The sequence below is a fragment of the Ostrea edulis genome, chromosome 2, assembly GCF_947568905.1.
Source record: "Ostrea edulis chromosome 2, xbOstEdul1.1, whole genome shotgun sequence".
Lineage (NCBI taxonomy): Eukaryota > Metazoa > Mollusca > Bivalvia > Ostreida > Ostreidae > Ostrea > Ostrea edulis.
In genome coordinates this window covers 78074446-78097086 of record NC_079165.1, presented here as the reverse complement: position 1 = coordinate 78097086, position 22641 = coordinate 78074446, and the positions used below count along the sequence as shown (strand labels likewise).

Here is a 22641-nt window from a genome sequence, read left to right as displayed (position 1 = left end):
CCAGTGTCGTTTTCAGAGGTACGTGATATTATCAGTGGTGCGCCAACAAAGTCCTGCTATTTACACCCGATATCCCAGAAAGTTCTTAAACAATGTCTGGAGTGTGTTTTACCAATCATTACTGAAATTATTAACAAATCTATCTTGGAATCAAATGTATCATTGGATTTCAAAAAAGCTATAGTACGACCATCGATTAAGCGCCAAGGACTTGACAAGAATGAATTAAAAATTACAGACCTACATTGATTAGCTCCAGAATACATCCGGGAACTCGTTCAAGTCTACCGTCCTCAGTGAACACTTCGTTCTATGGATTCGTTATACCTTCTAAAGCCACCCATTCATACTAAAATGCATGGCGAAAGACGGTTTAATGTTTCTTCATCAACTCTATGGAACTGCCTCCCGCTGGATTTTTTGTTGAAGGTTCATTAGCTGTTTTTAAAAACAAACTTAAAGCATATATTTTCAAACTTGCATTTAATCTGTAATTCGGTATTTATGTACATGTATACAGGTATAAAAACACCCCACCTTTAGCATTTTTTTTTAAAATTCCTCTTTCTTGTTCTTTGTTTCAGTTCGGTTTTATTGTTTTACATATCAAGCACTTTATGGTAATTGTTTTAATTAGAAAAAGCGCTATATAAATGTACAAGAACAATAATAATAATTTACTTCAAAACTGACAGGGAGACTTTAAAAAGTAGCTACAGATGTGTAGCACTGATACACACAAGGAAGCTACAGATCCAATCCTTACAGTGCGTGTTTTCTGCGCACGATTGATGTGGTTGTATTCTTGCATCAGCATCTCAATATTTGATATAAATATCCAAAGTGTAATTTTTCACTATACTTGTGTCCAAACTAGCATTTACTTTTAAACATTCATTGAAGCAACATGCGAACAGAAAACTCACAACTTCATATGATTTCGTATGTTGATAATTTTTGGATCCAACCTTGTATACCTGATAAGTATAACATCGTATATATTTTGGGAACATTTACTCCTGGTGAACTGGCTCCCCTGACTATCAACACACCATCCACTGTATCTTATACAGTACATTCCACTGATACAGAGGTAAAAGATCTCACAACAGTTTAAACTGAGTACATGTACTCTTTTGGAATAGAAATTACTGCTTAGTACGTAAAGAAAATAAACATTTATGTACCAATGGTACTCTAACATTCAAAGCAAAGCGCATGGTACAAAAATACAAGGATGATCTAACGAGTTCCATTCATTCTGGATACCAAAGATTCTATGGAAAACAAATGCTACTAAGGTTTACAAAAACTATTCTCTGGGGTTCCCAAAAAGTTATCAAAGTTTTCAATAAAACGTTCTCAGGGTTTCCTGAAAACTTTCTCAGAGGTTTACCAAAACAGTTGCTGAGGTTTTCCTAAATGTTTTCCAAAAGGTCCCAGAGATTTCCCTGAAAGGTCTCATAAGTGTCCCCCAAAACAGAGAAATCTCAAAATTCCCCCAAAACTCTCCAAGGTTTCCCCATAAAGTTTTCAGAGGTTTCTTTAAGGCTTCCATGTGCTCTGATAATAATTTCTGTACTACCTCCCAGTCCAACAACTTTATCTGGATAAATTGCATTATGGTGCCATCCTAAACTCAATTCCAAATCATGAATTGGATTCTGATTTATTTGTGTGGAAGATTTTATTTGCCAACATCATATGAATTTTATAAGGAATAGATTGCTATGGCGTGGTATGAAAATGTGAAGATAACGAACTGTGATGAATATACTACTATATAACTATGCGATGAACATAGTGAAGCTTAGAATTATTGACAATTATTAATCACAAGTTTACCATCGTTGCTTGCATTCACAAATATGATCTATTCAACAAATTTTTACCCTACCAAACATAATTTGTCACTGTACAATACAAGCACCCACCCACGTTTCCAGGAATTTTCAGCTTGCATATCCTCTTAGATGAATGCGTTTTCATTTGTAGATTATTTCATATCTATTGTTGGTTGACAATAAGCAAATACTACTTGAAATAAATCATCGTTTTCAAGATTAGTATTCAGAAACAGGACATAAATGAGATGGTTTCGATGAGTGGAATACACAATAAAAACATTTTGTTTTCTCCCATCTCTGTTACCACCAGATTCAACATTACGCAATGAAATGGGCTTGGTGGGGGGTGTAATTAATATTTGAATTTAGAAAAAATGATCTATTTTAAAGATTTAATAAATGAAATTAGATAACCCATATCGCTAGCTACAACAGAGATGGAGATAGCAAGAATCACACAGATTCCCAGTGCTCCCATGCTAGCCGAAGATATTCTCCCGTCCGGCGCCGACGTTTTCTTCCGCACTGTTGACGATAGGGACGTTTTGTTTACAGTCAATGTTTTCTTGATCTCCATAAGCTTCTGTTCTAACTCTGCCTCTGTGATGTTATTTGAATTCGTTGGACAGACACAGGAGCATAGTGACGTTGCCTCTGTTGTGTAGTGAAACATTTGAGTAACTTTGGTAGTCTTAGGAAGTTCTGTAGATGTAGTGGCGTCGGTTTGAGCTGAGATGTCAACTGTATCTACAGAATTCGATGATGCAAAGGTGCCCACTTCCGTTTGTGAAGAGGTGTTCGGGTCATCTGAGGAGATGGTATATGGTTTTGTTGTTGTAGACTGTTCGAATACACAAGGATACTGGACTGTGCTGGTCGATGAAGTTGTCGAAGTGTTGTTTATAGATACTGCAAGGTACATGACAATACAGATTACATCTTCAGAACTTATATCATTGCAAACTGCTTTCTTTATTATGACGGTTTTCTTTTATGACGTATCATAAATTGAAAAATTCCCAAGACTTATCATTTGTGAAAAAGTGTTACAAACTGTGAGATATGATTACATTGATATCATAATTTCATTCTGTTGTTAACTTTTCTTCAATAATGCTCTGAAGTGATACCTTTATTATGGGTGCGAAGGAGAACTGTTGAGTTAACCGTAGAATTGACCAGGATAACGGTTTCCGGAATACTGGTCATCTGTGCACACTCAGCAACACAATATTCATCTTCCGGAAAATAAGTGGCAGCATAACAGTGAAAGGTAGAAAACGAATTGATGGCACATTCCTCCTCCGATGACACATTCCAGTGCTTTCTTGTAGATCCTTTCTCTGCCACTTCCGACATAGGATAAAACTCCACATCTGAAAAAAATTGGTAGATGCAAACATCAAATACTACAATGTCTACTCTTCAGTATCATTTTTCAAATTTAAAAAGAATAACAATGACCGATGGGAGTGTGTATTAAGTGGGAATCTAAATCCCGATCTTATTTTAGAATTAGTAACATATGCAGATCCAAAATCCAATGACATTATGACTAAGGTGCTGAAACCCCTTCTGATGACAGTCATGTTAATATTTCTATTGTGTGGAAATCGGTTGTATAACATAATCTGTGAGCACTCCTCCGTTACTTGCTCCATTTTTCTTGACTTTTTACAATTATTCACGGAATTATCTATTTCTAGGCAATATCAATATACGTCTTGCTTGTATGAATTAACGACCAAATTTTCTACAACAAGGCTCATTCAACAGAGGAACATAAATAATATCAACTGGAAGAATGTATGGGATGACAATTTTCAGAGACAATGCTAAAAAAAAAAAATGACAAGATGTAAATAGAAATTACTGTACAAAATTTTACTATACGATCGGTTGAGGTGATCATTGAATACCATTTCTGGTATATATCTCCCAATAGCCCTTTTCAAAATGAATATAAAATTTGCTTATTAGGCCATACGAATCAAACGTGGAGAAAAATTCAAATAATGAAATAATCCAATCATCCATGTATATTAGACTGATCCAGAACCCAAAAGGTATATAAACTGCTGTAGCCGTGGAAGAAGAGAGGAGTTAAGCGACAGAAGGACGCAAATGAAAATAATAAAGGGTAGAATAGAGGAAATTCACTAACGAGTGGCAAATAATGAAGAATTGAAGTCTCGAGTCATGACGTAGTAAATCTACGATTTGGCAGATGTTTTCCATCATTCAATAGGAACACGGTACAAGGATTACGCGGTGACATCATATAAATAAATTCCTATCCTCCGTGAAGTAATTCAGATCAATCAATATCCCTCGGGTAAAGTTAAAAGGAAAGCTGTGTGTACGAAATACTGAGTAACGAATAGTTATCAATCTCATAATCCCTATAAAGTGCGACAAACACGCATTCCTAGAATCAACAAGATGAGATAGGGTTTCTAGGAGATATAAGAATTCCCTATTGACCAGAAAAACCCTCCACGAGGCCTATTGATAAGGTAAACGGAGCAATCCGTAATCAGAATCAATATGTATAGAAGGGCCTAACAATTTGGTTTAAAACACGTCAGATAACTATCCACCTAATAACAGGTTGGATTTTCAAATAAGATCATTATAACGATCATGTAATTTGCAAAATGCTGACGTTTAAAGCGACTGTTGGACCTCTTGTTAAATCAACTTATTTCCAACAGACTGTCTTGTTTTCAAAATTGATCATGCGCAAAATATGCTCTCGTGTTTCGAATCAGTTGAGAGACTTATACACCATATGCAGGTGAGAATGGAATATTGCAACCCAATAATGGAAAATTGACAATGGAGAAGCTGAAGTTAACCCGTTTAACAAAGAGATGAGTTGTTTGTTTGCCTTTGAAGATAGATGTTTAATAAAAATATTAAGACACTAAGCAGATGTGGAAAACTGTGTTTTTGTCACTATCACCAGTGTGAGATCGACTTTACCCGTGTGAGACAGTCATGTGAAATTTTCCTGTCTCATACTGCTGCGACGTCATTTAATTGTGTCATCATATATTTTCTACAACTTATATTACTCAAGTAAAATATTTTGCATTGTTTTCATTAAATTTCAATTTCATATAGCTTTAATGTGGGTAACCTTTTTCTTTTTAGATTACACTTATAGTGTAAACCATTTTCGGACATGCCCTTTCTGGCTGTCTAATTAGTTTTTGCATTGAAGTTCAAACGGTGATTTTAAGAATTTTGAATTTTCTCGTTCGAAGCTCTTGAATTTATGCACTAAACTGTGAAAAACATAATCCTTCGTTACTTACTCGTATGGGATAGGGAAATACCACCTCTGAAACAAAATCGCTGTCTGAGATTTGACAATTTAAGCCTTGTCCTAGACTGTGAATCTTGTCCCCTCGGTAGAATTTCCTATCCCACACTCATACTAATGACGGCATCTATTAGTCTTTTATATCGAGTTCACTGAGATATATCAAATGGATGTGAACATTGTTTAAAGATATGCATAAAAATATCGACATTACAGAGACTTTGTGTCATTTCATCTAATCGCCTTGGAATAAATTATAGAAAAAACAGGTCAGCTAATAAAGGAGCACAATTTCTGTCGATTCGAATTCCAATACACTATATATTGAACTACTTGAATTCCAAAGAGTGTGTAGATATTGTTATTGAGAAAGGCCATCCTTAATGATATTATTATTACAGCACTTTATCTAATTAAAACAATTACCCTCAAGCTCTTTACATGTAAAACAATAAAAACAAACTAAAATATACGACATAGAAAAACATAAATTAATACGTGGTCTTTTTTGTTTTTGTTTTTAAATCACTGTATACATAAATACCGACTTAAAGATTAACTGCAAGTTTCAAAAGACATGTTTTAAGTTTCTTTTTAAAAACCTTCGACACGAAGATCCAACGGGAGGCAGTTCCATGGAGGTGATGAAGAAACATTAAACCGTCTTTCGCCATACAGTTTAGTACGAGCGCGTGGCTTTAGAAGGCATAACGAATCCGCAGAACTTAGTGTTCGCTGAGGATGGTAGACTTGAATTAGTTCCTGGATGTATTCTGGAGCTAATCTATGTAGAGCCTTGAAAGTATACAATATTTCATATTTCGTTCGATATATCACAGGTAACCAGTGAAGCGATACGAGAATAGGTGTAATATTCTCATCTTAACATGTCACTAGTCTGACAGCAGTTTTCTTAAAAAACTTTCTGTGACTTCGGCAAGGATGCTGAATAACCACCGTAAAAAGTGCATTTCCATAATGAACACGAGATGTAATCAGTGATCTAACAAGTGTCCTGCACCCATTCTTTGTTATAAGGGATCTAATTCTATTATTAAATATTACGATATTGGAAATAATATGATTTAGTTATTTGACACTCCATGCTACGTGCTGTCGAAAGCATCCCAAGATTTTTGAGAAATGAAGCACTACTGACAACAGATCCACCGAAAGCCAGTTGATATTCTGAGAATTCACTAGCTTTACGTTTTGGTGTAAAGATAATAAGTTCTGTCTTTCAATGATTTAGCTTGAGTTTGTTGTTTTTCATATGAAGCAGAATTTATTCAAAAACGTCTACGTGAGAAGAAAAAACTCTTGCTGTGACCTTCAATTCGACTTTTAGATATATCGATGACGTTTTGTCTATTAACAATGATAGCTGTCATTCATATGTCGATTTGATATATCCCTGTGAGCTCGAAATAAAGGACACCACAGAGTCGTCCACTTCTGCTTCATACTTAGATATTTTATTGAAAGTAGACATTAACAGCAAACTGACAACTCATCTGTATGACAAACAGGATGATTTCAGCTTCTCCATCGTCAACTTCCCATATTTGTGTAGCAATATTCCATTATCACCTGCATATGGTGTTTATATATCTCAACTGATTCGATATACAAGAACTTGTTCTGGATATAGTCAGTTTTTAAATCGAGGTAAGCTACTGACAAACAAGTTGATGATATAGGGATTTCAACAGTCTCGATTAAAGTCAGCATTTCGCAAATTCTATGGTCGTTATAACGATCTAGTTCGTCAATACAACCTCGCATTGGGTCAAATGCTGTCTGACGTGTTTCATACCGATTGTTTAGCCGTTCTTGGCGCACTGATTTTTGACTGCGGATAACTCCGTTTACCTGATCAGGATATAGGGCTCACGGCGGGTGTGACCGGTCAACAGGGGATGCTTACTCCTCCTAGGCACCTGATCCCACCTCTGGTGTGTCCAGGGGTCCGTGTTTGCCCAACTCTCTATTTTGTATTGCTTGTAGGAGTTATGAGATTGGTCAATGTTCCTTATCTTAACCTTGCATCCAGTTGTCAATATAACAAAGACGCCGATGAAGTAAATCTGCAATGCTGTCCTAGCTGTCGTTTGGATTTATAATCAAGTATACCCGAGTGCCGTCAGCGTAGCAATTTTATGCATCCGTCAATTTTCTCCGGTTGATTTGCAGAACATCCAATACAGACGAGGTCCTAACACAGAACCCTATGGACCACCAAAGTGGAGTAAAAACTCAATAGCAATTTGTTGACTGATTCCGTTATACTAAAAGCATACACCATACACCTGATCAGAATATCATGGTCTATGACGTCTAATGCGACTGAAAGATCAAACATCACGAATGCAACACATGAATGTCTGTCCAGTGCGGAGGTAATATCATGGTGAAACCAAAAACTAAACCTTCCTGTTGAGTGACAATTGCGGTAGACAGATTGCACCGGGTCGTGAAGCTCGTGAGCGCTCAGACGTTTCTCAAGTCGATCTGTCACTGCTTTTTCCAATATGTTAGATACAAGATGATGGTGCAAAGTTTTCAACAGTCTCGCTTTAAGTCAGCATTTTGCAAGCTATTGACAAACAGGTTGATGGTGCATGGGTTTCAACAGTCTCGTTTAAAGTCAGCATTTCGCAAATTCCATGGTAGTTATACCAATCTAGTTTGCCAATACAACTTTCATTGCGTCAAATGCTGTCTGACTTGTTTCATACAGATTGTTAGGCCGTTCTTAGCACACTGATTTTGACTACGGATAACTCTGTTTACCTGATCAAGATACAGGGCTTACGGCGGGTGTGCCCGGTCGACAGGGGATGCTTACATCTCCTAGGCACCTGATTCTCCCCTCTGATATATCCAGAGATCTGTTTTTGCCCAACTCTCTATTTTGTATTGCTTATAGGAGTTATGAGATTGATCACTGTTCTTTATCTTCACCTTTCAAAGAAATGGTACGTTTAATACAAGTCAGTAATTTTTAATTTATCCTTGTCAAGTACTTAGCGCTTAATTAATGGTCGTACTATAGCTTTTTAGAAATTCAATTCCACGCTCAAAGAACATAGACTGTCTCTAATTTTCCGTGGCCGAGTGGTTAGAGCATCGCGCTCAAAATCACACGACCTCTCATCTCTGTCGGCGCGGGTTCGAATCCCGCTCGCGCTGGTAAGTGAGAACGTTTCCCAGTTTACTTTCGGAAGGTCGGTGGTCTCTTACCAGGTACATTGTATCTGGGTTCTCTCTTCCACCAATAAAAACTGGGCGCCACCAGATAATTGAAAAATTGTTGAGTGTGGTGGAAAACATCAATCAATCAAATTTTCTTATTTTCCCCCCATAAAGTATTCACCAAAATATGGATGCAAGATCGAGTTTGTTGTCATGCACAGGTAAAACTGACACATTTGTATTCTCCATGAGATTGTAAGTTTGAATAGTTGTTTCGAGTCGCTGTCTAATTCCTGAATTTTGTTAGTGTAGTACTGTGTTTTAGAATGTAGCAAGACTTTGAATACTTCTTTGTGAACAATTTTGTTCGTCTCATCATCCATTCAGCCCTCCGAAGGTCTCTCTTGGCAGAATGAAGATCGTCCGTAAAGCATGGGGTATTTGGACGTAAAGTGATCTCCTTTGATGTCATAGGTGCGTGAATATCGATTGTGGCATGGAGGACTGCATTGTAAGAAACGAACTTGTTCTGTGTATAGTCAGTTTTTAAATCGAGGCAAGCTACTGACAAGCAAGTTGATGGTACAGGGGTTTCAACAGTCTCGATTGAAGTCAGCATTTCGCAAATTCCATGGTTGTTATAACGATCTAGTTCGTCAATACAACCTATCATTGGGTCAAATACTGTCTGATGTGTTTCATACCGATTGTTAGGCAGTTCTTGGCACACTGAGTTTGATTACGGACAACTCCGTTTACCTGATCAGGATATAGGGCTCACGGCGGGTGTGACCTGTCGACAGGGGATGCTTACTCCTTAGAGGCACCTGATCCCACCGCTAGTGTGTCCAGGGGTCCGTGTTTGCCCAACTATCTATTTTGTATTGCTTATAGGAGTTATGAGATTGATCACTGTTCGTTATCTTCACCTTTCATAGTAAGTTTTTCAGCGGATGTATATTCGTTTATGAAACTTGAAAAGTTCAGAACGTATTTTTGAGATCAATCTTAGAGTACAAATTGGTAGTTTAACAAAGGGAGTTTTGGATACGACTGATCACAAGCTATACATATTTCTGAATTCCATTTTAAAGACGAAACAGGCGTCCATGATGTCAAAAAACCCTGGTATTTAATTTGCCGTGAGGAAGGTAATGGGAAGTTTTGAAATGTCCGTTAAAAGCCAAAACGTCATACTTATTTCGATGTTGAAAAGTTTTGTGATTTCCATTTAATTGAAAGATATAGTATGAGAGAGAGAGAGAGAGAGAGAGAGAGAGAGAGAGAGAGAGAGAGAGAGAGAGAGTTACGAAATGTGATGATAAAGGCAACTCTCGTAATAGTTTAACCCAGAGGAATCTAGATGTGTGTATACTATTTGTTTATTTCTTTCCATAAATGGGGACCCGTCGTTCTCAAGTAAAACTTATACGGTACCAATTTTGATGCACCAGATGCGCATTTCGACAAATAATGTCTCTTCAGTGATGCTCAACCGAAATGTTTGAAATCCGAAATAACTATGAAGTTTTAGAGCTAAATATAGCCAAAACCAGCGTGTCAAAAAAGTGGAGCCAAATTCGTCCAAGGATAAGAGCTATGCATGAGGGAAATAATCCTTAATTTTGAAATGAATTTCTAAATTTTATAACAGCAATTAAATATACATCCGTATTTTCAAGCTAGTAACGAAGTCTAAATCCATACATGACTAAAATGACTAAATATATCCTACCCTTTGGTATTTCTCCCTTTGACACGAGGCATGCAAATCCCAATTTTCGTGCATCACAAGGAACAGCATATACTATGTTGTTTGTATCAGCGTGGGAGTTCACGGACATGTTCAGGACAGCACACTGTCTTTCAGAGTAATTTTGTCCGGAGAGTGTGAAAGATTTTGAGGGACACGTGGTTCTTCGAACTTCATACCATTTCTCACTATTGTTGTGTTTTATCATTCCCAACCAAACATCATCAGAGGTTGACCTGTTAAATTAAAATTGCTAAGATAGTGTTGTTTCTCCTCTCTCTCTCTCTCTCTCTCTCTCTCTCTCTCATTATCTTAACGTTCCTTTGAGATTGCCCACTTATATTGAAACGTCACCAGCTGCAGATGAGCTGAATTTAGACCTACATGTATGTACGGATCAAAGGACGTAGAAGTGAGGGATCTGTAACGTGCTGTGACACAGGATTCAATTTTATATGTCTTATCCGAAAGATCCGGAACTCTCATCTAAATGTCGAGAGTTTGGCGAAGGAACAGTCACTACCTATGTTTAGGTCTTAGGTTTAACGAAGCCATATAACACGAGCGAGGCTTGAACTTAGGACCTTCCGGTCAAGACACCGACTGAAGGTCAAGGAACAAGCACTACCTTTATATCAGCGAAATTCGACGAGGCTGGATATTTGGACTGACGTCTTTTCCGAATTTCACAAAGCACAACAATTAGATTGATTCAGGAAATCTTGCCTGAACTTCGGCCGCTTGTTGCAATTAAAATGGGTTAAACTGAAATTCTTGCCCGCTTCAACTTTTCGCCTTATACACTGTACATTCGATTAACTATCTATCACAATGAAACAAACATTTCTTACATCTATATATATATATATATATATATATATATATATATATATATATATATATATATCTGATACGTTGTAAACAGTTCTTTTGAAAAGTTCGATAGTACGTATCAGATGTAAAGCAAATGTACAGGTATTAACTTTTCAAGTTAAAACAATATTCAAAAGTAGTATAATTTAGAAAAAGTTCCAATATTCAATTCTCCTTTTCAGTAATATAATATTCCTTGGGTTTGTTTCTAAATTTCGAGTTACTTTAACTTTATAATGTAACTAATCTGCACTCTGAAGACACTGTTCCGGTTTCCCGCCAACTTGCGATAAGCACGCCCAGAATGGAAAACAATCCACCACCATGCAAGCCTTGCACGAGCTATCGTCAACTCCTGACAATACACCAGGGTTCCGATGCCTCCCAAGTCTCGGGTTATTCTCTACGGAGCTACACCACGCCCTTCCATATTGTAGCACAATATCCGCATGGACCTCCGTATATCTGAATCCCGCAACTCTCTGCCTGCCTTCGGGTTGAAACTGGTTTTGTTAAACAACCATGTACGCACGGCTAGGAAAAAGATGTGCCCTCCGAACAAACTCCTATTTCAGTAGTCTTCAGTAGTTATATTTCTCCCAATGTCCTACATAAAATATGACAGGAAAATAACCATCCCCTGAACTTCTAGGACCTGTCAACGTGGCACCCGGCTGATGTCGTTACCGTGCCCTATCTAACTTACAGACAGCCAAACCGGTCTCTTTTATACTAGCAACTAAAATACCTCACATCCGACTCACTCTTACGATAACCCATTCGCATCAAAACCAAAACAAACGAAAAACACAAAACGCTAAATCAGCAAAACTGAATCAACTTCATTACACTCTGATTCTATAAAGTTCAATCATAAATATGTTAAATATTTTTTCTTTTATTTTTCAATTTATTTACCATCAGTTACTGCTTGTTTTGCTTTAATTTCGGTTCTTTATTTTTAAAAATTATAATTTCAATTTTTATTTAGTTTTGATTTGTCCTGATGTGCTTCCGTAATTGTGTTTAATTAAACTCTCAATAATTATCAGTATCCAGTGGAGGATTCTTTGATGTTAGTCACTGTAGTCTTCTCCAGAACAAGCTTCTTTATCGATAAAACGACCTCCAAGTTTTGTTTTTGTATTTGTTTTTTTTTTATGCTGACCGTAGCAATCAATGTATATCGTTTTAACGAAGATCTTAAATTATTACTTTGATGACCGTATACTATATCTCAAATTCACTTGTGTATTAAAATCAAATTAAATGCATTTTGAAGAGGTCAAAATAGCCTTGGTTCTGCAACATGACTACCCCGCGAAGTAAACCAGTAAGGGCACCTTTTCGTACAAGTTATTACGAAGGCTACTTTCAATGGTGCTTGGGTCATAACATATGAATACACATCTAACCTTATACATATGTAAATAATCAACAAGGTCGCAAGCTTAAAAATGGCGGCGATTCAACTCGCTTATTTACAGGGCGAAGTTCTGCAAGAAATGAAACTTACTGTATCTTTTCCTGTAACGTGCACATCTCAATATAGCTAAATCACAGTATTGTATCCTTACATGTTGCAAATAAACTCTATAATTTGCATTTTGATAGTTTTGTTTCTGTCAACTGTCTCAACCTGCCCGGAACTCTTCTTAAAATGTATCACGCGAATCGAAAACGATGTTTCCGGAAAATTCGAGTTAACCCGAACGCCAATGAACAGTATGAATAACTTAAACATACTCCGAGATTTTTTTTAAAGTATCGACTTGGCGCGCGTATTTAAACGAAGAAAAGATGGATAATGGGAAAATAAAGAAAAAATTAACCTGCAGAACTGGTAATTGAAATAATTACTTTGTATATTTATGTATTTATTTCTTGAGTTACTGCAAGTACTAAAATGAAATACTCATTTTTAACAAGAATGCCTATGTTCAAGATGTTACATGTTATTTTTATTGTTATTTGTATAACAAGATAATAATGTAGACGTAACACTTTATGGATATAAAAATATTGCTGATACTGACTTTCTGATTCTAGACTGAATCAAGTTCACTTCACTTATAAGATACTGCAAACGGCGATAGTCTGAAGAAGACCGCAAGTCGGTCAAAATATTTTTTTTAAAAGTGTTTAGCGGTGAGGAAGACAACAAAGCGGTTAAAACATTTAATTTTTTTTTAAATTCAGACTAATATACATGTAGATTTAAACAATCGCGCAGTATTCAATCTATCCACACCGTTAGCTGTTTATAGGATCGACGTTAATTCAATGCTTATAAACCATTAAACTATTTCTTAAACCTACACGTCAAATAATTTAGATAATCAAAAAGCATGTTTCATTTAAACAATTCATGAACAACATTTTATTTTTACCAGCCATATTTTTCGGCCTTCGTCTTGATATACCAGTTGACGCTGTTCCATTTATTATACTGTAGCGAGCCCTCCAAAGATATGCAAACGTCTTTGGCCTCCAACCACGTCTTTCGCTCCGAAAATACAATGTAGTCATTTAGCCATTGGATACCCATATAAGCTGAAAGAAAGCATGGTGCTATATTTTTTTTAAAGATGGCCACTCCTGACACGCGTGGGCAAGCCTTATACCTTTTTTAATCATCACATATAAATTATGTACTCATTAAGGTTCATGAAGATTTTTTTTTAAAATCAAACACATAATGGATATTGTTATATTGATCATTAACGGTAACTATCCACGTGAAATCACGTAAGACACGTTATTCACGCGTCATGAACGTTATCACACGATCGACGAACCTTGTCAAAATTTAGTGAATATTGTAGACAGTATTAATGTCCCTATGACCATTAGAACCTAACGGGTTATGATTTAGATTGTGTAAACATTACGTATTATGATTTAGATTGTGTAAACATTACGTATTGTGATTTAGATTGTGTAAACATTACGTATTATGATTTAGATTCTGTAAATATTACGTATTATGATTTAGATTGTGTAAATATTACGGATTATGATTTAGATTGTGTAAACATTACGTATTATGATTTAGATTGTGTAAACATTACGTATTATGATTTAGATTGTGTAAATATTACGGATTATGATTTAGATTGTGTAAACATTACGTATTATGATTTGGATTTTGTAAATATTACGAATTATGACTTAGATTGTGTAAACATTATGTATTATGATTTAGATTGTGTAAACATTACGTATTATGATTTAGATTGTGTAAACATTACGGATTATGATTTAGATTGTGTAAACATTACGGATTATGATTTAGATTGTGTAAACATTACGTATTATGAATTAGATTGTGTAAACATTATGTATTATGATTTAGATTGTGTAAACATTACGGATTATGATTTAGATTGTGTAAACATTACGTATTATGATTTAGATTGTGTAAACATTACGTATTATGAATTAGATTGTGTAAACATTACGTATTATGATTTAGATTGTGTAAACCTTACGTATTATGATTTAGATTGTGTAAACCTTACGTATTATGATTTAGATTGTGTAAACATTACGTATTATGATTTAAATTGTGTAAATATTACGGATTATGATTTAGATTGTGTAAACATTACGTATTATGATTTAGATTGTGTAAACATTAAGTATTATGATTTAGAGTGTGTAAATTTTACATATCATGATTTAGATTGTGTAAACATTACGGATTATGATTTAGATTGTGTAAACATTACGGATTATGATTTAGAGTGTGTAAACATTATGGATTATGATTTAGATGGTGTAAACATTACGGATTATCATTTAGAGTGTGTAAACCTAACGGATTATCATTTAGATTGTGTAAACATTACATATCATAATTTAGATTGTGTAAACATTACGTATTATGATTTAGATTGTGTAAACATTATGTATTAGGATTTAAATTGTGTAAACATTACGGATTATGACTTAGATTGTGTAAACATTACGTATTATGATTTAGATTGTGTAAACATTACGGATTATGATTTAGATTGTGTAAACATTACAGATTATGATTTAGATTGTGTAAACATTATGTTTTATGATTTATATTGTGTGAACATTACGTACTATTATTTCATTTCTGTAGTACACATTACAGATTATGATTTAAATTCTATACACATTACAGATTATGATTTAAATTCTATACACATTACAGATTATGATTTAAATTCTATACACATTACAGATTATGATTTAAATTCTATAATTCTATACACATTACAGATTATGATTTAAATTCTATAAACATTACAGATTAAGATTTAAATTCTACAAACATTACAGATTATGATTAGATTAGCTATATCAATTTTTTTAATAAATGTGTATATTTCTAATCAATGTGTAACATTAATTTTATCTAATTAAGGCATTATCTAATTAATGTGTATACATATGTATATCTAATTGATGCATTGTCTAATTAATGTGTATATATCTAATTTATGCATTATCTAATTAAGGTGTATATACACTAATTAATATACAATGTATTATCTAATTAATGCGTATATATCTAATTAATACATTATTTAATTAATGCTTATATACTTAGTTAATGTATAGTCTAATTAATACGTATATATCTAATGGATGTATAATCTTAATGCGTATATATCTAATTAATGTATAATCTAATTAATGCATTTATATTTAATCAATGCATTATGTAATTAATGCGTATATATCTAATTAATTCCTATATATCCTTTTACATTTCATAAAAAAGTAAATGTCTGCTTTGAAAATTCTTTTAACGGGTCTGCAATATCAATTAAGTCAAATATATGCTTACTTGAAATAAGGATTTAGGTATACAGTACTAACAAAATATATAATAAAACTTTTGCGTTATTGTTACATTTGAATTACACGTCCTATATGTATTATCTCGAGAATTCTTATCAGAAACCACTATATTTTCTTTTTTAAATTAGTGAATATCAATACAGACTGCTAATCATTGCTATGACCTTGATACTGTACCCATGATTCCATTTCATGTATTTTAAATTGCACATGTACCGTTACCATGTTTGTTGCAATCATTAGAAGTACTACTGGTATATGTAATTCATCGTTTCCAAGATGATAGCAAAACTTACCGGGTTTTGATATTTCGATACCCCAAACCGCATCTAATCCTAAAATGGAAAGGAAGTAAATTACCTCTAACCATTGCATATTAGATTTTTAATTACATAGCCATTAACAGAAATATGAAATGATGTGGCAGAATATTAGAGATTTTCACTACGGATTATTTAGAATGTAAATGTCTTGTAAATCTTAATCTTTTCACCAGAATATAACCATTTCTGCATAAGGCTTTGAACATAAAACACTCAAGACAAGTCTTAGAAGGCACTATAATATACTTGGTATTAATTGTAAATGTATATTCATGGTCTGTTCTTGTAATATATCCTTGTTATTTGTCTCAATAATGCGTCCTTGTGATGTATCTTTATAACTTGTCTTTGCAATAAGTATTTATAACGGGTCCTTGTGATGTAATATGGTAACATGACCTTGCAATGAGTTCTCGTATTATGACCTTGTGAAATGTCGTTTTAATGTGTCATTGTAATAATCTTGCAATATGTCCTTTTAATACATAAAAGTGCTTGTAATCATGTACGTTTCCTTGTAATACGTCTTTGTTTGTCCTTTTGATATGTCCTAGTCATATGTCGTAGTAACATGTCCTAGTCATATGTCGTAGTAACATGTCCTAGTAATATATCATAGTAACATGTCCTAGTAATATGTCGTAGCAACATGTCCTAGTCATATGTAGTAGCAACATGTCCTAGTCATATGTCGTAGCAACATGTCCTAGTCATATGTCATAGTAACATGTCCTAGTCATATGTCGTAGCAACATGTCCTAGTCATATGTCATAGTAACATGTCCTAGTCATATGTCGTAGTAACATGTCCTAGTCATATGTCGTAGTAACATGTCCTAGTCATATGTCGTAGTAACATGTCCTAGTCATATATCGTAGTAACATGTCCTTGTAATATGTCGTAGTAACATGTCCTTGTAATATGTCGTAGTAACATGTCCTTGTCATATGTCGTAGTAACATGTCCTAGTCATATGTCGTAGTAACATGTCCTTGTAATATGTCGTAGTAACATGTCCTAGTCATATGTCGTAGTAACATGTCCTAGTCATATGTCGTAGTAACATGTCCTAGTCATATGTCGTAGTAACATGTCCTAGTCATATGTCGTAGTAACATGTCCTAGTCATATGTCGTAGCAACATGTCCTAGTCATATGTCGTAGTAACATGTCCTAGTCATATGTCGTAGTAACATGTCCTAGTCATATGTCGTAGTAACATGTCCTAGTCATATGTCGTAGCAACATGTCCTAGTCATATGTCGTAGTAACATGTCCTAGTCATATGTCGTAGTAACATCTCCTTGTAATATGTCATAGTAACATATCCTAGTCATATGTCGTAGTAACATGTCCTAGTCATATGTCTTAGTAACATGTCCTACTCATATGTCGTAGCAACATGTCCTAGTCATATGTCGTAGTAACATGTCCTAGTCATATGTCGTAGTAACATGTCCTAGTCATATGTCGTAGTAACATGTCCTAGTCATATGTCGTAGTAACATGTCCTAGTCATATGTCGTAGTAACATGTCCTAGTCATATGTCGTAGCAACATGTCCTAGTCATATGTCGTAGTAACATGTCCTAGTCATATGTCGTAGTAACATGTCCTAGTCATATGTCGTAGTAACATGTCCTAGTCATATGTCGTAGCAACATGTCCTAGTCATATGTCGTAGTAACATGTCCTAGTCATATGTCGTAGTAACATGTCCTAGTCATATGTCGTAGTAACATGTCCTAGTAATATGTCGTAGTAACATGTCCTAGTAATATGTCGTAGTAACGTGTCCTAGTCATATGTCATAGTAACATATCCTAGTCATATGTCGTAGTAACATGTCCTAGTCATATGTCGTAGTAACATGTCCTAGTCATATGTCGTAGTAACATGTCCTAGTCATATGTCGTAGTAACATGTCCTAGTAATATGTCGTAGTAACGTGTCCTAGTCATATGTCGTAGTAACATATCCTAGTCATATGTCATAGTAACATGTCCTAGTAATATGTCGTAGTAACATGTCCTAGTCATATGTCCTAGTCATATGTCGTAGTAACATGTCCTAGTAATATGTCGTAGTAACATGTCCTAGTAATATGTCGTAGTAACGTGTCCTTGTAATATGTCGTAGTAACATATCATAATAATGTGTCGTAGTAACATATCATAATAATGTGTCGTAGTAACATGTCCTTGTAACATGTCCTAATAATATATCGTAGTAACATGTCCTTGGAATATGCCCTTGCGATATATATCATCGTAATGTGTTATTGAGATATGCACTTCTGATGTGTACTTGTAATATGTCCTTGAATATACGGACGTCTTTCTAATGTTAACTTGTAATACAATGTATGTCCTTGTATTATGTCTTTTTGACGTGTCCTTGAAATACACGAGTGTCCATGTATTGTTTTTCTAATGTGTCCACAAAATGTGTCATTGCGACATATCATTGTGACGAGACCCTGTATCTTGTCACTGCAATGTGTCTGTCTTTGTAATATGTCCTTGGAATGTGTCCTTGTGATGTCTCTTTACACCTGTATAAGATATGAATGTCCTTGTAACGTGTCATTGTATTATGTCCATGAACGTCCTTGTTATGTGCTTGTAATGTGTTCTTATAACGTGTCTTTGTGATGTGTCCTTGTAATATCTCAATGTATTTTGTCCTTGTAATGTGTCAATATATTTTGTCCTTGTATTGTGTCAATGTATTTTGTCCTTGTGGTATGTCAATGTATTTTGTCCTTGTGATGTGTCAATGTATTTTGTCCTTGTGATGTGTCAATGTATTTTGTCCTTGTAACGTGTCCTTGAAATGCATGAACGTCCTTGTTGTGTCCTTGTAATGTGTCCTTATAACGTATTTTTGTGACGTGTCCTTGTAATATGCGGTATATTTCCGACTCAGTATGAGAAATGTATACAGACCAAGGTTAGATACCAGGGCCAGTATATTAAAGACAATCTCCGCTCCCATTGTCGGGGGCATCACGTACTAATCCCCCAAACTAGGAATCTACAACACAACGTAAAACAGATTACTACACGGTAATGTGATTTTTCTCATCGAAACCACAAACATGCCCCGACATGGTTCATTGAAATGTATAGTATAATGCATCATATATTCGTACAAAATGGCGGCGTGTTTACGTTTGCGACAAAAGTAGGTCAACATTATAACTCGTATATTCCCTTTCAGAAATTGAATAATTTGAAAATAACTTACCGAGTATTTTGTAAGGTGACCCTTTAAACATATTCGATTTAGCAACCGTCTCGTAATGGTCCGGTACAGGCTCTTGACATACTCTGGTGTTATGTCGGTTCAGATGCGATGGATTTCACGGAAGAGATAATCTATGTTCTCAAGTCTCCCTATTCGTCCTTGAAGCTTTCATTAAATAAGGAGCGACAAATTTTCAATTATGAAGGTATCTGGACTCAGAGCTGGCCAGCTCATCGTTGTAATACAGATTCTGTGCAAATAATCCTGAGTTGAACGCGCACAGTGTACAGGCGCATTGTCGTCTTGGAAAAAATAATTTCCAGTCGGAAAATGACGGACCAAAACTGGCCAAAAATTCTCATCTATGATTTTCTGATATTTATCAGTATTGATATTTCCATCCACTCCCTGTCAGGTGATACATCCCCAAATCATAACTTGGTAACATGGTTTGGTCTTCCGCGCTTCTACCAAATCCGGCCTCCATCCCTCGACCCGCTTTCTCCAAATATATACACGAGAATCTTGTCCCACAACTCTCTTGCACTCATTTGAGAAAATAACTTTTTGCCAGAAGTTTTCAACGGTCAGTTTTCTTTTTTCTCGACACCACGATAATTGTTTTCTCTTGTTAATCTCTTGCATTACCATTTTTTTCTTCGCAACCCGTCTCACAAATCTACGTTTGTGTAAATGCAAATAAACAGTTCGTTTAGATATTGGCCGATCTTTATTTTCATTAATTTTGTCCTTAATTTCCTGTAAACTTTCTCCTCTGATAGTTTCTACTAGACTTTCTAGCTGTTGATAATCTCGGGCTGTCACGATAAGTTTTCTGCCTCGTCTTGGGATGTTTTCTATGGATCATCGACGTTCTACACGCTTCTTAAAACTTGCGATTGTAGCCTTGGACACATCCAATGTTTTCGACACGTAGCTGATAGTTTTCTTTCTTGTAATATTTTCCAAGCGATTTCTTTTACCCCATTGCTCAACTCCTTGCCTTTGCGTTCCATCTTTCTTCCATCTGTTCCGATTTGTTTATAAAGCAGACGGCAACAAAACCATGTGACACATGAAAAGTCACATGATTTAACAATCTTATGAATAGCTACCGAAATTCCTACTCTATTCATTAACAACATTATTCCCCTTTAAATATGTAGGCCGATACGCGAACGCAAACACGTCGCCATTTGGTACGAATATATATTGCATCATACTGTAATTCCTGTTTAGTGTTTACTGATGTCAAAAATTTCCTGACATACCATTCATAAACTGTTCTTCCTTAATACCGTACTACATAAAAACCTCTAACTTAGAATTACATAGTTCAAAGCTTGAAAGGAAGGGGTTCTCTCTTAATATATTGACTATATACAATAATTTAAGATCGCGGAGGACAATTTTCTTGGATTGTCCATATTTTACTGTTTCATTGAAATGTAATTTCGTCGATATGATTTCTGTACATTGAAACTTTATTATTAATTAAATATTTTGTTGTGATTTAAAATTCTTGGAATATTGATCCCTCGTGAAATCTAAGAATTTTACAATATGGTGTAGCTTTCTGCATAATGACTATACCAACTAAAGGGTTGTGTTCACCTCAGACAATCGAAATTGCACGGTTTGCCGCACAATTCTTATTATTACTGAAAACTCTAAAACATCGCAAGTAATTTCTGTTGAAGTATGGGATTCAATTTTCCCATAGAGTTGTGTTATTTGATACCCTCATGTTATTTGATACCCCCATGAAGATCTCAAATTCCCTTCAATTGAAAAACAAAAAAATTCCGACAAAACTAAATACATGTACATTGAACTATTAATGTTTATCTTAAGGGATGCTTGAGTATTTCATCAATTAGTGAAGATGAAGATGAACAGCTGCTGATATTTTAGGTAAGAAGGAGAATCAAAATAAATCACTCTTTGTTTGTGAGCCTTAATAATGGCACCAAAATATTTGTTTGTGAGCCTTAATAATGGCACCAAAATATTCACCGACATCTTGACAAACCTTCTGTGAAGAACATCTGCATTTCATGTTTGACTTCAAGTTCGTGATCTACTCTTGAATTAAACTTGTTAAAATGGATGTAGCTGTTCGTTCCTCTACCAAGGGTCCGGCATAACACGTGACCAAGTCCAGAGGTCTTTTAGATCGGAGGTCCTGTGTCACGATGGGCGTTAGAAAAACAAACAACCCTCACTGCTACGACCAAAGATGCCAAGCAAAGGTCAAAACTAGTAGCAATTTACAAACAACTGATTGTATCTCTCGAATGGGACGTTAAAAAACATACAAATCTTCCCCTACACAAACTGCAGATCAAGACTTAAGGAATGGGACTTTAACTAACATATCGTTCGACTGGGGACTATTACTCCTCCTATGCACCTGATCTCATCTGTGGAATATTCAGGGATCCATGTTCGCCCAACTCTCTATTTTGTATTGCTTAAAGGAGTTCGTTATCTTCACCTCTCATACAAATTTTGTGATTAGATTTCAAGGTGTGTGGACGTGTTTTTGGGGGCTCCTGATTTTAGGGGATTTTATAAGTGTAAGGTCAAATTATCTTACGACATACGTTTTGTGTATGTTAGCTCTTTATAATTGAAGCGATTATAGATACAAATGGGGAAATCTCGTCGTGAGAATCAGGATAAAAAACACAAAAAAGAAAGTCAAAGTCTTAGCAGTTCGGACAATAGTGACAGTAGTACCTTGGCTGTGAGTAGTGTTCTCAGTGAAGTGAACGATGTGCTCTATGGAAAATCAACGTTGGCAGCTACACCAATTATTGATACAAACAATCGAGAAAATATTACTTCTACACCGTTACCAACCGCAGCATCGCAGAATCAACAAAATGTCTCTCTGGTGCAATCGCAAACAAATGATACATGTCCACCATGGGCTAAGGAACTTGTCAACGCTTTCCGTACGTTGGAGTCCAAAGTAAACGGTGTGTACAAAAAACTCGAAAAACTTGAAAGTGTTGAAACTAAAGTAGCGAGCATCGGCACAACTATCTCAAATTTTGAATCGGAACTATCCAACATAAAATCCAGTATAAACTCAAGTCTTCAACAAACAAAGGACATGATTACAACGCTCGGTGAAAGGACAGATGGAGTAGAGTACCAATGCAACGAAATGGACGACCGAATAGCACACCTAGAGTCAGAAAATCAAGCACTGAAGTGGGAAATCA

General features: G+C 35.3%; 1 protein-coding gene across 1 annotated transcript; it reads right to left on the bottom strand.

Annotated features, from left to right (window-relative positions):
- Positions 1-493: 493 nt before the first annotated feature.
- LOC125680726 (uncharacterized) lies at positions 494-19165 on the bottom strand. Its single transcript, XM_048920485.2, has 6 exons — positions 19108-19165; positions 16132-16170; positions 13387-13549; positions 10106-10359; positions 2978-3223; positions 494-2756 (listed from the first exon to the last, which is right to left on the bottom strand). The coding sequence occupies exons 1-6, from the start codon at positions 19154-19156 to the stop codon at positions 2227-2229; spliced, it is 1281 nt and encodes a 426-aa protein (XP_048776442.2). The 5' UTR covers positions 19157-19165; the 3' UTR covers positions 494-2226.
- Positions 19166-22641: the final 3476 nt, after the last annotated feature.